The sequence below is a fragment of the Rosa rugosa genome, chromosome 3 (genome assembly GCF_958449725.1).
Source record: "Rosa rugosa chromosome 3, drRosRugo1.1, whole genome shotgun sequence".
Classification (NCBI taxonomy): Eukaryota; Viridiplantae; Streptophyta; class Magnoliopsida; order Rosales; family Rosaceae; genus Rosa; species Rosa rugosa.
The window spans coordinates 12,328,135-12,342,460 of NC_084822.1; the positions used below are offsets into that span (position 1 = coordinate 12,328,135).

A 14,326-nucleotide genomic window follows, 5' to 3' on the forward strand; every position below is an offset into this window, starting at 1 on the left:
CTGAAAGTTCATTTACAAAACACTAAAACTTCATTAACATATCTAACTTTGAATAAAAAGTTCCAGAATTTACTCTAGACACAAAAACTCAAGTACTCTGTTCTTGAGCTGCAACCATATTGATTTCAAACTTGAAAATACTGTTCGAAATCACTCCTATGTTTAGCCAAATTTGAAAATTTCAACAACCAATTTCTTTTCAAGCAAAGACTAAATATATCTCGGATAAAAGTCAAGATTAAAAGCAAATAAAACTAACTAATCTTTAGAAGTCAAAACCAAACTTGATAGAATTTGACATTTGACAAAAATAAATTTGAAAAGCCTTATCCTTTCTCTCACTATTTTGTTATTTCTTTCCTGCCTAGTTTCCCCCTTCCCCTCTCAGGTACTTTTTTTCAAACTACCGACTCTACTCTCTTCCAATCCTATCATCTCTAGGTCTAGGTATTCCAGCTTCTGTTTGTATAGGTATTCTATCAGCTACTTCTATAGGTGTGTAGTTCTTGTTCCTAGAAGACGACAGCTCTTGCTTGGCTTCTTGGAAGATTCAAAACTACACTGTGTTCGCTCAAAAATTGTCTCAGCCACGTGTCACTGGGTCGAGGGCTTCTTTGGCTTACACGTGTCCTTCTGACTTAGCCAAAAAGTCACCCTCAAGTTTAAGGGCCAAGTTATAGTGTAGGGATTATGAGTAGTGGATATTATACCCAAGGGATTGAAAAATTCCACTACAGCTAGGGAAGACTAGAGGATGCTAGAAGAGTATGCAAATGTATAATCACAAATAATGGCTCGCAAGTGAACCAAAGTTCATGCTGAGTATGTGCAATATGAAGTGTAGTAGGTTGATTTTGATGTTCATGTGATTTCAATTTAAATTAAAACAACCAAATGATGAAAAATTAAAATGTAAACTAAGCTAAGCTAAGCTAAACAAGTTTTTATCTAATGGATGAGAGTTAGGACTTAAGGTTTCCATCTCTAGTCTCCCTTGCAAACAATGATACTTTTAAAGTGAGTGATGACATTTAAATCAACCAATTTTTTTCCTTGCATTCCTCTCGGGTATGTATCAAGCATCTGCTCTCAGGTGTAATACTTAACTACGTACTTAAATCATGCATTTTAATCCGGTTAAGTATCTCGTGCATTACCCTAAGTGCATAAAGCTTGAAGATAAAGAGATTATGCAAACCAATCATACTTGTAGTTTACAACCCTAACAAGCACATATGATATGCTAGCTATCATGCTTCTAACAATCAAAATTAATCAAGCCTTAATTGTTTCTTATGTCATGTCAAACATTCATACCAAATTGATTAAGTTGAAACATAAGTGTTCAACTGTTGAACTACCATGATAAGGTGCTAATGAAAAGTGCATCAAATACAGTATTCACATCAATGTCATACAAGATAGGCTAAGACTTTCAATCGTAGCCCCAACAAAGCACTACTCACTAATAATTACATACAATAACTTCATAATCAAATTAAGAGCTAAAATCATTTTACCACCCTAAACTTTATACCTAAAATCATTTGCACCCCTAAACTTCTAATATGATCGCACTCTCCAATGTGATTGATTATAGCCAATCCTTGACTAATCCATCAATTTCTTCATATAGTGTTGCCCACTCAAACTAGATTTTGGCCTTCAATCATGCAAGAAACACACAATTTACATGTCCAAAGCTAAAAACTGACCCTAAGTGGACTCTCATCATCACCAATTTATGAAGAAATTGATGAATTAGTTTACTAATGGCTTTGGTTGATCATATTGGAGAGTATAAGGGCATATGTGATCTTAGAAGTTTGAGGACGCAAATGATTTTAGGTGTAAAGTTCAGGGTGGTAAAATGATTTTAGCTCTCAAATTAAATGTAAAAATATATATAATTTAGAGTAAAAGAGATAAAGTTGGCTTAGTGGTGTGGCAGATGGTCCCCAAGCTCACGTCTTGGTGATGATGATGGTGGTGGTGGTTGTGATACACTCTCTTTCTTAATCTTGAAGATTTGATGATAAAGGATAGTGAAGCTTGAATTATGTATTGTGTGAATATGTGGAGTAGATAGAGAAAATGGGATAGAAATGAGGGTGGAGAGAAATGATGTATTAGTAGTGGTGTTAATGGAGGTAGAGGATAAGAAATGGTGGTGATGATGGAGGAGATAGAGTTTGAAAGAAGATTTGGATTATGGGAGATGAATAAGGATGTAATGACGGTAGTAGTTTTCCTAATTGCTCGAATAGTGAGCAGAGGAAGTATTTGTAAGTGTCGTTTTGGTTTTTGAATGAATGTTATGAATCGTTTACTCAAAAAAAGAAAAAAAAGAATTAATAAAAATAAAACTTAACAAGATAGAAAAAAAAATTAACCAAAGTGACAGTAGAATATAACGTTTTTTTTTTTTTTTTTTGAAAGGGGCTGGTGCGGCTGCCCTCAAGCCTTGATTAATGAAATTGCAGAATACAAGGGGGGGGGGGGGGACGTAGAGCCTGAACTCCTGATTACAATGAGCATAAGCATAAAGAGAATATCCTGAAATAATATCGGGAGTCTCCACTAAGTCTATGTATTCTGACAAGCACCAATTAGCAAAGAGTGCACAAATAGCTACTCTATTTACTTTAACAAAGCGGTGACATAACGGAAAGATTACTCTATAACGAAGAAGCATCATTACAAATATCACAACTTTCCTAATATGTTGCCGCATGGAGAAATATCCGGCGACATTGAATTTCATCCTGCCCCTAGGAGATTGCGTCCATTTGACGTAAACAGCTCGCTGCCTCTCTAGGCCAGACATGGCACACTGAAGGTGTATGCTGGGTCCAAACCCACGTCGCCCTACCACTAAGTGATAGGGGATTATTGCTAGCATAAAGCTACAAGTAAGTAAATAAAAATAACAATAAAAATAAATGAAAATAAATTTAGAGCCACAGGCCAAGCCCAGACCCAATAACCATTAGGCTCAGCAAGGAACAAACAGGATTCCAGCCCAACCCGACACCTCAGCCCCACTAACGCCGCCACCACCACAGCGCCACCATCTCCGCGCCTCTGCCTTGTCCCTACCTCCGTCCAAAGCCCAGCCACCCTAACAGGCAGATCGCCAACCGATCTGAACCCAGGCAACCAAAACACTAGCAAAGAAGATGAAAAACCAGAAACACAGCTTGACGCCATAGTTGCAACAACGCTAAACCTCCATCTCCTCCCTCCGACCCGCCTGTCCCCATCCATCCCTTGCCAAGCACCGCTGCCTATCCGGCCATCCAACCCACTCAACCTGAGATTCGATCGGGATTGAGTGGAAAAGACAAAAAAATTATCTTAAAGCAACCAATTAGTATTAACTACTTTCTACATAAACCAATCACATTAGCTCACGTGTATTTTATTGTAGTCTAAAATCATACAATAATTTTCCACACTAATATGGTCTGATTCTGATCTTTGGAATTACTCTAACTTTATTGATCCATAGAAGTTGCAAAAACAAAGCCAAAACTGTAATTACAAAAAGTCAAAAACTGAAAAGATAATAAGCCAAGTCGCTTGGAGACAGATCACCTTTTTTTCCTTTTCTCATGGAGACAACTCACTTTTGTGTACAATGTTCCCACACATCTCCATGTATTAAGCAAAACAAAAAATAGAAAACAAACACATTTTTTTAGCAATAATTGCTGCTTAATCTCTTTGATTAATCAACTAACCATGAAGTAAAACGTGGAAAACACCAGCTCATACTCAAATACATACAAACTTTTTTATAAAAAAAGAAAAAAATAAACGTTTAAATTAAAAAAAAAAGCCCAAAAATTAAAGGAAGTAACAAGTCCCAGATAATCTTCTCCTTTCTTTCTTCTTCTTCTACCTCGGTTTGGTCCCGAAAGCGAATTTGCTCAGAGCTGTGGTGGCCCCTTTTCGAGGGTTTCAGGGTCCACCAGCTTCGATCTTGCGTGACGTTGAAGGTTCTGGAGTTGCCGAATTTGACTCGGTAGTCTTTAATTTGATCAGGTGTGAGGCGGAAATCGTTTGGAAATTTAGCGAATTGGAAGTGGAATTTTAGGGTTTAGGGAAGATGAAGAGGGCGATAAGGAGTGTAGAGGATCTGATCGAGGAGGTTCAGCTTCGATTCGTTTGGTGGGCGCTGTTTGTCTTCGCTGTTTCCTACTTCTTGACGCGTAAGCCACTTCAATTTTATGCAATTTGTTACGAATTTTGGTGTAGTTTGAAAAATTGTTGCTTTTTTTTTTTTTTGGGAGTTTTTGATGATTAGGAATCAGCAGCTTAGTGATAACTCTTAAGTTTTTTGCTTGCGAGAAAAGTTTCGAAAATGAATTGGATTATAATTCAATGTTTGAATCATATGTTTATTAACAGTTGTAGATTTTAGGTGTGAACAATGGAGGTTAAAATTATGGGAGGTTATCCAATGCAGGTGTTGTGAAAACTGCTTGATTAACTTGAAAATGATGCTCTTTTCACCTTATATTGTCATTGATTGCAGATACAAGCAAATCGATGTGGATGAATCTGCCCATAGCAATCTTACTGGTCGCGGTATTACGCATGCTATTAAATGAGGTGCAATTTCACTGGAAGGTTCAAAAGCCTGTTCGTCCGAAATCATATTTGTCTCATTTGGAGAAGAAACAGTTGTCTGTGAACGACTCACGCCTTTCTACTTCATTGCCACCGCCAAAATGGAAAAGGAAAATTGGTTCTCCGATCGTAGAGGATGCAATGAGAGATTTCATTGACAAAATTTTGAAGGATTTTGTGACTGATTTATGGTATTCGGATATAACACCGGACAAGGAGGCTCCGGATCAAATACGCGCAATTATCATGGATGCTCTTGGTGAAGTATCAGGAAGAGCTAAAGAGATAAACCTTGTTGATTTGCTAACAAGGTAACCTTCTCTCTTCAGTAGAATTCAACTAGTTGCAAGCTGTTAAGAGGCTTCTATCAGTAAAGCAGCATAAATAACGACTGCCTATTGTTTCAGGGATATATTAGATTTAATAGGAGATCATTTAGAGCTTTTCAGAAGAAACCAAGCTGCTATAGGTGTTGATGTTATGAAAACGTTGTCTTCAGAGGAGAGAGATGAAAGGTTGAAACATCATCTTATGGCTTCAAAGGAGCTCCATCCTGCGTTGATATCACCTGAGAGTGAGTACAAGGTGTGAGTGGAGTGTTTTTATAGAATTAAGTTATCTATTTCGATCTTATATGTTGGATTCAGGTTAATACTTTGTATCTTCTACAGTTTCTTCAGCGGCTAATGGGTGGAGTGATAGCAGTGGTGCTCAGACCACGAGAAGCTCAATGTCCGGTGGTTCGATCCATTGCCAGAGAACTATTAACAAGCTTGGTAATTGAACCTGTTATGAATTTCGCAAGCCCTGGGTATGTTAATGACTATTTCATTCAACTTTTCCATTGCCATTCTTTTTCTTTATTCTCTGTGTTTTGGGGTATTATTGGCATTTGATGGATTGCCATATGAAACTATGGGTAAGGGTTTTACTGTCGTAAGAGGGATTGCCTTATAAAACTATTCAAAAGCATCACAATGTGAAAAAAGCTGAATTCAAGTCTTGTATTCGTCCCTTTCAAAAAAGGGGGGGGGGGGGGGGGGGGGAATTCTTGTATTGGTTATATAATAATCATAATAATTAATATTATCAGTGTTATGATTAGTATTATTTTATATATGATCACATATATATATATATATTTTTTCCTTCATGAAATAGGCTCAGGAATACTGAATCATTTTGGTGGGGAAATATGTGTACTAGACTGTAATGTTGAAATGTGTCTCCAATCTCATAGGAAGATGTTATATAACCGTACAGCCTCCTCTCCTCACACAGTTATAGGCATTTTAACTCCCAATTTCTCTTTAATCAGGTACATCAATGAGTTGATTGAATATGCTTTGGAAATTGTTAAAGATTATATCTTTAAAGAGGCAGATGGGGACCAGTCTACTGCAGGGGGCGTATATGATCATGATTCTCCGCTGAGGAAATATGCTACCTTTAATCAGAGGACTGATATGACCTTGGCTAAAATTGAAAATCAGGGAGAAGCATCCTCGGACTATAACACATTCCAGGAAGATCCTTTGCAGTCGCAGCCTGCTGTTTGGGCACGAGGGTTGGAGGCTGTGACACAGAGAAGGACTGAAGTTCTTACTCCTGAAAATCTAGAAAACATGTGGACAAAAGGAAGAAACTATAAAAAGAAAGAACACAAGAGAAAAATAACAGGAGTTCAGGAACCTGTACCAAAGGGTTCAGGAGCGCATGGTGATGTACCTGCAAAAAAGTTGGGGAATGAAATGATAGCTAACAGGCATGATATTTCTACAGGAGAGGAAGATAGATCTATTTTAAATCTAACCCAGGGGGCAAGTTTTGACACCCATTTTAGTGATGCGACTAAAAAGGAGTTGCGGTTCTCTTCAGATGTCAACAAGGAATCAATTTCTAAGGAAGGGCATCTTGTTGATGAGTCGGATGACGATAGAGATCATGCTGCTAATGGAGTTAAAAGTAGCCTCAAGCGATCAAATAGCACTTCTGCTTTGAAAATACAGCCTGACACAAAAAAAGCTTCGACACAAGGTGGAGGTTCCATCATTTCAGAGTTCTATAGTCCTGAATTTGGCAGGCATGTAGAAGGGCATTTTGGTAAGAGTGCCTCAGATATGGTAGTCCGCAGTGTGGGACAAGTTCCCAAGCTCAGATGCCGGGTAAGCATTCCTTCTGTGAAATTTTGGAATATGAAAATTCCTGACTGTCCTAGCAGTAATCTTACGAATTCAAGATTGAATTTTTTTTTTTTTCAGCTCTTCAAGTGCTGAATTATTGTATTACACAGTTTATTTTAAATCCAAAACTGATTTTTTATCCAATATGTCTGTACAGGTTATGGGAGCATACTTTGAGAAACTTGGGTCAAAATCTTTTGCAGTTTATTCAATTGCAGTGACAGATGCAGAAAACAGAACTTGGTTTGTGAAACGAAGGTTGTGATCTCATCTATATCATTATGAGAACAGGAGTTCTCAATTATATTATTATAACACCATTACTTTTTATTTTTATTTTTATTTAATTTTCGTTAATTATTCATACACACAGTTCAGAAATGTGGTAATGAAGATGTTCTCTTCTAAGACATGCAAGGACCACATTGTTGTGGCCCCTTGGATTTGTACTGTTCATTTTGTATGTTTCCATTCAACTATGCTCCATGCAAAAATTTAATCAAATTAGATCATTTAATCATTTGATTATCATGATGAAAATGTATATATTATTGAAAATACTGTGGTCGTCTGTCTAGTTGACAGCAATCATAATTAAGTGGTTAGAGAATTTTTCGAATTTGTAGGAATAACTGGAAGGAGAACCTAGAAAATAGGCGGTTCAGATTATTGGACAACATTGTGGGGTGGTTTCCCAATTTTTCTCAAATGGAGACATCATTTTTAGACAACAATAATAGAAAAAATAATGTGTGTTGTGCTTGTGTTAAAACAGTTACTGAAGTCTCCAATTCAGGATTACCTGCTCCATATATATATATATATATTCATTTTTTTTTTCTGCTGGTTTATCTCTTTAATTCTTCAACTCTATCTACAGATATAGGAATTTTGAGCGACTACACCGCCATCTCAAAGAAATTCCAAATTACACCTTACATTTGCCCCCCAAAAGGATATTCTCATCAAGCACAGAGGATGCTTTTGTTCATCAGCGATGTATCCAGCTTGACAGATATCTCCAGGTATGATGTAGATTCTTACTGAATATCTCTCTTCCCTCCCCCATCCCCCCATTCCAAATATTCCTCTGCTTTAACTATACTGTATTTACAGGATCTTTTGTCAATAGCGAACGTTGCTGAACAGCATGAAGTTTGGGATTTTTTAAGTGCTACCTCGAAGGTATTCATCTTCTTAAGTGTATTTTAATGTTAGGCCTCAGTTGCACCTACATGTTTGGTGCATATGCTTTTAACTATAGTTAAGCCTTGATGCTTGCATTTCATAAAACTCTGACAAAGAGAACCTGGGAGTTGAAGGATTAGTTGAAAATAGTCCAATGTTTGCCAGTATTTAAAAAAAAAAGAAGAAGAAAAAGATACGCATAGGACAAGTACTTAGCCTTTCTGCAATATATGATATTGACAACAGAACAAAAGCCAAAAGCCAGTCCGATGAAGACCTAGTTGAATCTCATCTGAATTTTCTAAACTATTTATCTTCGTCTTAAATGCAGTCTGCATGTCATCTGAATTTACTAAACTATTCTTTCCTTTTTTGTTTTTTTGGGTTTTAGAATTACTCATTTGGAAAATCTCCCTCAGTGATGAGAACTCTTGCAGGTACGTGGTTTTTTTTTTTTGTTGGCTTTTGCGTCTTTGCTGTTGATAGTTTTGGTGCCTTGCTTACCACCCGCATATTTTGGTTTGAACGTTATCACTTCTTGGTTCTTTAAACTATTGCTTTTCAGTTTTAGGAACGGTGGATACTGTCTCTTTGTACTAGCTGCATTAGATGTTTGTTGACAATTTCTTTTATTTTTTTATAACTAAGCATTAAGAGTTACTAAAATTGTATAGAAAGTTGTAACCAAAGAAGATAAAGAAAAATAAATGTAAATAATGTTGCAAGCCTGGGACACTTGAAGAATTTGAGAGAGACGACCCCAAGGACAAAACAGTTGACAAGTTCCAAGTTACTTTATGATGGGTGGTCTGTAGTGGGTATAAAATTACTAACAACTTAGATGGTGGTTCTATCCATGTCCAGTAGGAATCATTGTGTTTTTTTTTTCCTTTTCTGCTGTATTTAGCAGTTCTGTAGTTTTTGCAATAAGGCCTTTGTTTTACTTGCTTTTTTTGGTAGCCTCCTTCCTTGCTACTTCACTTTTCTTGTTTCTAATAAAGTTTATGTTTCTTATATAAGTTATATTAGAAAAGTAATAACTCAAATTTTTAACTGCTTTTCTGCGGTGGTGGATAATTTGAGAGAGTTTATTAGAAAGCTACATGTTAAAGACTGCCAGTAGGGCCTCTTTTGTTTTAACATTCTAGAAGCCGCTAGAGGACCATGGGAAATTGTGATTTATCGCCTTCAAAATTTATCTTGATCTGGATGCTTTATTTAATGTTATAGCCATTCTCATTTTTTCTTATTGTTCCTTGTGACTTTATAATCGATCAGTGAATGTGGATGATGCTGTGGACGACATTGTTCGCCAGTTCAAAGGGGTTTCAGATGGCTTAATGCGTGCCGTTGTTGGTCCATCCACTTCTGAGGGCTCATCTTCAATTCCTGTGTTGAACTTGTCCTGGAATGCCGAAGAGACAAGTGAAAATGTTTCTAGGCAAAATACAGGGGAAACACTGAGTAGCTTTTCTGATAATGAGCCTGCCGAAAATGATCAAAGTTGTGACCCTGTGGAATTCAGATCTAATGCGCAGGATAGTGGGTGGCATTCAGACAATGAATTGGACTTTAAGGGCGGACAACCTTGGATTAAACATTCGAGAAGCTTAGGGTTGCAGAAGAAAGTGGTTGTGGAATCTGGGGGTGGCAATGATGTCTTTCCTAGAGCAATTGGTCCAGTAACCTTCAATCCTTTGGAACTGGAGGATCCAGTTGGAATGCCACCTGAGGTATTGTTATTTTCATCTTAGTTCCTTCTCTTTGTGCGTCTATATGTTCCCTGTCATGATACTTGGTGTAACCTCAAATACTTTAGTTAGTTGCAATCAATGCAACATATAATTTCTTTTTGGTTGTTAAATCTGTTTTATCATGTAGCCCGCTAGTGCTAACTGCTAAGTAAAGACTAGATAAAGAATTTGGTCATTGTCATTTTAAGAAGCGTCTCGGTGGAAAGTTAGTATCACTAATTGATTAGTCCGCTACCTGTCTCAGAATTCTTACAAGAGTTGGATGCATGTATGCTGAAATTCTTTAGAATTTAGATGATGGAAGATGTACCGGAGAATATAGCTTTGGATATAACTGACTGTTCTAGAAGAATTTATCCTACCACTTGAAGTATTTTAGAAAAACTGAAAAAGGACGTTTGTATCTTACTCAATTTTTTAGGAATAGTTAGGTTAGTAGGCTCTGGACTTTGCTCATTGTGTTTTTACCTATACCTCATTAGGTATCTGATTCTCCTAGGTTGTGTTTCTCATGAAAGTAGTGCTGTTCCCCTAGGTACTTTCAGCTCGTCCATACTTAGCTGATTTCTCCATTGGTGACATGTTTAGTAGGACAATAACTTGGATGTCTATGATTATGTCTAATATGGATGTTACAATTTGGTTTCTCTCAGTGGACTCCACCCAATGTTAGTGTACCTCTGTTGAATCTAGTGGACAAGGTATTTCAGCTTAAGAGAAGGGGATGGCTAAGGTGAGTTGTCCAGTATAATAAAACTTGAACATGTTTTTATTTTTTTTTTTATTTTTTTTTTAATAGAGACAGTAAACGATTGATCTGTCATAACATGCTTATTTTTGCTTATGCAGAAGACAAGTGTTTTGGATGTCAAAACAAATACTACAGTTGATGATGGAAGACGCTATTGATGACTGGCTCTTGAGGCATATTCAATTGCTTCGGAGGGAGGATATTATAGCTTCAGGAATTCGATGGCTTCAAGATGTAAGGACTGCTGGCCTGATACACATTATTAATTTTTTTTTTTGTTTGTTTCCTCTTACATAGGAAGGAATTGAATCCTTTGTTCCTAACCTATTTTCCACCCCCTCACCATTTCAGCTAATCCCAAGGGATTAAAATTATATACATCTGCCTTTTACTGAAATTTTGCAAGCTGCAACTTACACTAAGCAACCGTGCAATTAACCACATTCAGTCTAATCTTTAAATAATTATTTAGAGCAATAATTATATGAATGTCACGCAATCTTAAAACCATTTTGCTTATTGTCAATCACATATCCTGAAATAGCTGCAAGTAGAGTCACTTTTGCCTGGCAGTCCACAGTCGGTTCCTGAAATATGTGTGCAGTCCAACCTCTACCTTATTCCATATCTACATTAATATTTTGTGTGATATGGGATTGCTAAAGGGTTCAACGTTTGATATTCATTCTTGTATCTATCACATAAATACTTTTGTTGAGCAGTAAAAAGTAGAACTGCATACTAAACGTTTTCATTTTTAATTTACTATCTGCATACAAATATACAATCATATACGAAGGTTTATATCTTCTTGGTTTTTTTCTTGGTTTCTATTTCTTCATGACTTTCTGTGTTGGACGTTGTAGAAATTCTGTTTATAATTAATGTGAGGGATTTATTATACTCCTGTGTGATGTATTTTATTTTCCTATCTCGTGTAGGTTCTATGGCCCAATGGCACATTCTTCCTTAAGGTTGGTAATGCTAAAGACGAACAAAACTCTCTTCCAACTACGAACCAATTTGGTGGCAGTAAGGTTGGTAAACCAGGTTCTTTTGAGCAGCAGCTTGAGGCTGCTCGGAGAGCTAGTGATCTGAAGAAACTGCTCTTTGGTGAGTAATTTGGGACCAGTTCTTTGATGGTCAATGTTCCTATTTGTTTTAGATAAATTTTGATGTTGTTGCCTTGTTTTTTCATTAGCCAATGATCCATGTTCTAAAAGTGCCTCAAGTAAACTATATTCTCTGTTCAATTGGGGTGGTAAAAGAAAGTACTATGAATATATGTGTGGGTGTGTGTGTAGATTCTGTGTTTGTATGTCTGCTTTTTTGTTACAAGTTTGTATGTCTATTTTTGTGTTTGCGCTTTTTTTATATTTTTATTTAATTCTTTTTTTGGGGCTAACAATGGCATAAATTACATGCCGATTTAACAAGACTTCCTGGTATACATAACACTTCACAGTAAACTCTTAAGAGTTGTAGAATTGAGAGTTCATTTTTTCTTGTAAAATGTCATAATACACTAAAACCAAACTTAAGTAAGTAGGAATTTGCTGTTGAAATAGGTTAACCATCACTCATGTGAACTCACATGTGAATTAAAATGAGGATTTAAAAGAATTGGAATATCTATTCTATATGGATCAGAATCTTCTGCCATTTGATTTATATGCATGTAGATGCAAGCATACATACAGGAAGATATGTTTGATTAGTGTGAAGAGCAGAGCTATTTGTGTCCATCTGAAAATTTACTGTGACTAGTACCGTGGAAAAGAACAAAACTAATCTCAAATTCTGACAGATGGAGCTCCAACAGCCTTAGTCAGCTTAGTCGGATATAAGCAGTACAGACGTTGTGCAAGAGATATTTATTATTTCACTCAGGTTAGTCTCTTATCCTCTTCCGACTACTGGTGCAAATTAGTTTGCTTAGTATGCTTTGTACAATAACAAGAAGTTGATTGTGAATTATTGTGTGGTCCAGTCTACTATATGCGTGAAGCAACTTGCATATGCGATACTTGAGTTATGTCTTGTGTCAATATTCCCTGAGCTACGGGATCTTATTGTTGATATTCACGAGAAGACGCACATCGATCAAACTGTACGGTGAACTAGTATATACTCGCTGCATACTTCAACTTGGTTGTCGCTGGTTTTCTTTCCCGTGATCACAAATCTCAAAAGATACCCTGGTACGTATCTTACCGAGGTAGATGGGACAAAGAAGATTCGATTTTCGTGGCATTGCCTGTGGTCTTCGTTTTAGTGATTAGCAGGAACCATGACCTCAAAATTTACAAAATTCTTTTGGAAATGTGAGAAGTAGCTTCACTGTCTGGCATTTCAACTGTACAAAAATGTAGATGGTAGGGAGAGGGTGTACAGGCATCTGTCTTTTTTGTGTATATCTTGTGGGGTTTTGCTTTAATGTTGCAGAATGAAGAAATGCAATCAGCAGTTTTTCACTGTCAAATATTCATCTACTTTGTCTCCATATTATTTTCTTATTAATGTTGTGTAGTCAGAGTCATCGATCAAAACCCATTCCTTAAACGATGCTGCAACTAAGACAGTTTCTTGCCAAAAGAAAAAAAGAAAGCAAGCACATCAAGCAGTAGAAGCTCGATGCCTTTTCATGGATTCTTTGGCTGTGATTTACATGGATTCTCACACTTGTTATAGATGCCTTTTCATGTACGATCTTCAAACTCTCGATATATTTCTTTTCAATGCGAGTCAACCCTTCATGGTCAAACGTTAACTAATGATGTAGAAGCAAAACTAATGAGAGGGACACCAAACTGTCTTTTGAAGGGTGTTTAGGACACCAAACTAATAAGATACATTTCTTCTTTTCGCTTGATCAACTAAACCCCACCATGAGTCCATGATTGAATTAAGTTCGACAGAAATATGTGAAAACATGTAGGGGGCAAAGAAGATGATTCAAAAGTCTAAATTTTTTGAAACTTGAAGATTGCGTAATTTTTTCATATGGATATCTCAAATATCCCAAATATATTTTTATCAAGGGAATCAATATTGATAGAAATATACTGAAATTTCTATTGACACTCAAAATTAATATGACATCAAAAGATTTAAAGTTTCATACCTTGAAAATATTTGAAGTACTAAAAAGAACTGTGAGGAAATTATAGTTCGGTAGGGGTTGTGTCTGGACTTGATTAATGAAATTTAATAATATTTAAAAGAAAGAGTTTCATACCTTGAAAATATTTGAAGTACTAAAAAGAACCGTGAGGAAATTATTGTTCGGTAGGGGTTGTGTCTGGACTTGATTAATGAAATTTAATAATATCTAAAAGAAAGGAGAGAGTAGCACAAACGGTCACTCAACTTTAACTTTGTTGTTCACTTTAGATATTCCATTAATTTTATCATTAAAAAAAACTTTATTTGCTATAATATTAAGGATATTTTCGTCCAACAAATTGTGAAAAATTGAGAAGTCTGAACTTGAATAATTGAGAGAAGTGATTAAAGTGAGATTTTAATAAAATTACTCTCTTAAAAATGCAAATTTACAAAAATATGGTCTATTTAACTGAGATTTTTACAGAAAATTTAGTAAAGTAACTAAAGTGATTGATAGAGTAATAGTTGAGTGATCAAAATGATTATTTGATACTTAATTTTCAAAGTATCGAATGACTCAGAATTGAGTGAAAATTCTCCCTAAAAAAAAAAAATCTAATAATGAATCGAGAAGATTAATTTTAATAATCGAGTTCATGAATATGGGAGAAAGCTGGAGGTATTAAATTCCATGTCCGTGTACATAG

The 14,326-nt window shown here is 36.1% G+C and overlaps 1 protein-coding gene across 1 annotated transcript; it reads left to right on the top strand.

Annotated features, from left to right (window-relative positions):
- Window positions 1-3,840: 3,840 nt before the first annotated feature.
- On the top strand, window positions 3,841-12,999 carry LOC133736359 (uncharacterized). Its single transcript, XM_062163816.1, has 15 exons — window positions 3,841-4,214; window positions 4,541-4,946; window positions 5,043-5,220; window positions 5,307-5,446; window positions 5,954-6,800; window positions 6,976-7,076; window positions 7,699-7,843; window positions 7,935-8,003; window positions 8,398-8,443; window positions 9,285-9,739; window positions 10,414-10,493; window positions 10,610-10,745; window positions 11,453-11,624; window positions 12,319-12,401; window positions 12,502-12,999. The coding sequence occupies exons 1-15, from the start codon at window positions 4,112-4,114 to the stop codon at window positions 12,628-12,630; spliced, it is 3,090 nt and encodes a 1,029-aa protein (XP_062019800.1). The 5' UTR covers window positions 3,841-4,111; the 3' UTR covers window positions 12,631-12,999.
- The last annotated feature ends 1,327 nt before the right edge of the window (window positions 13,000-14,326 follow it).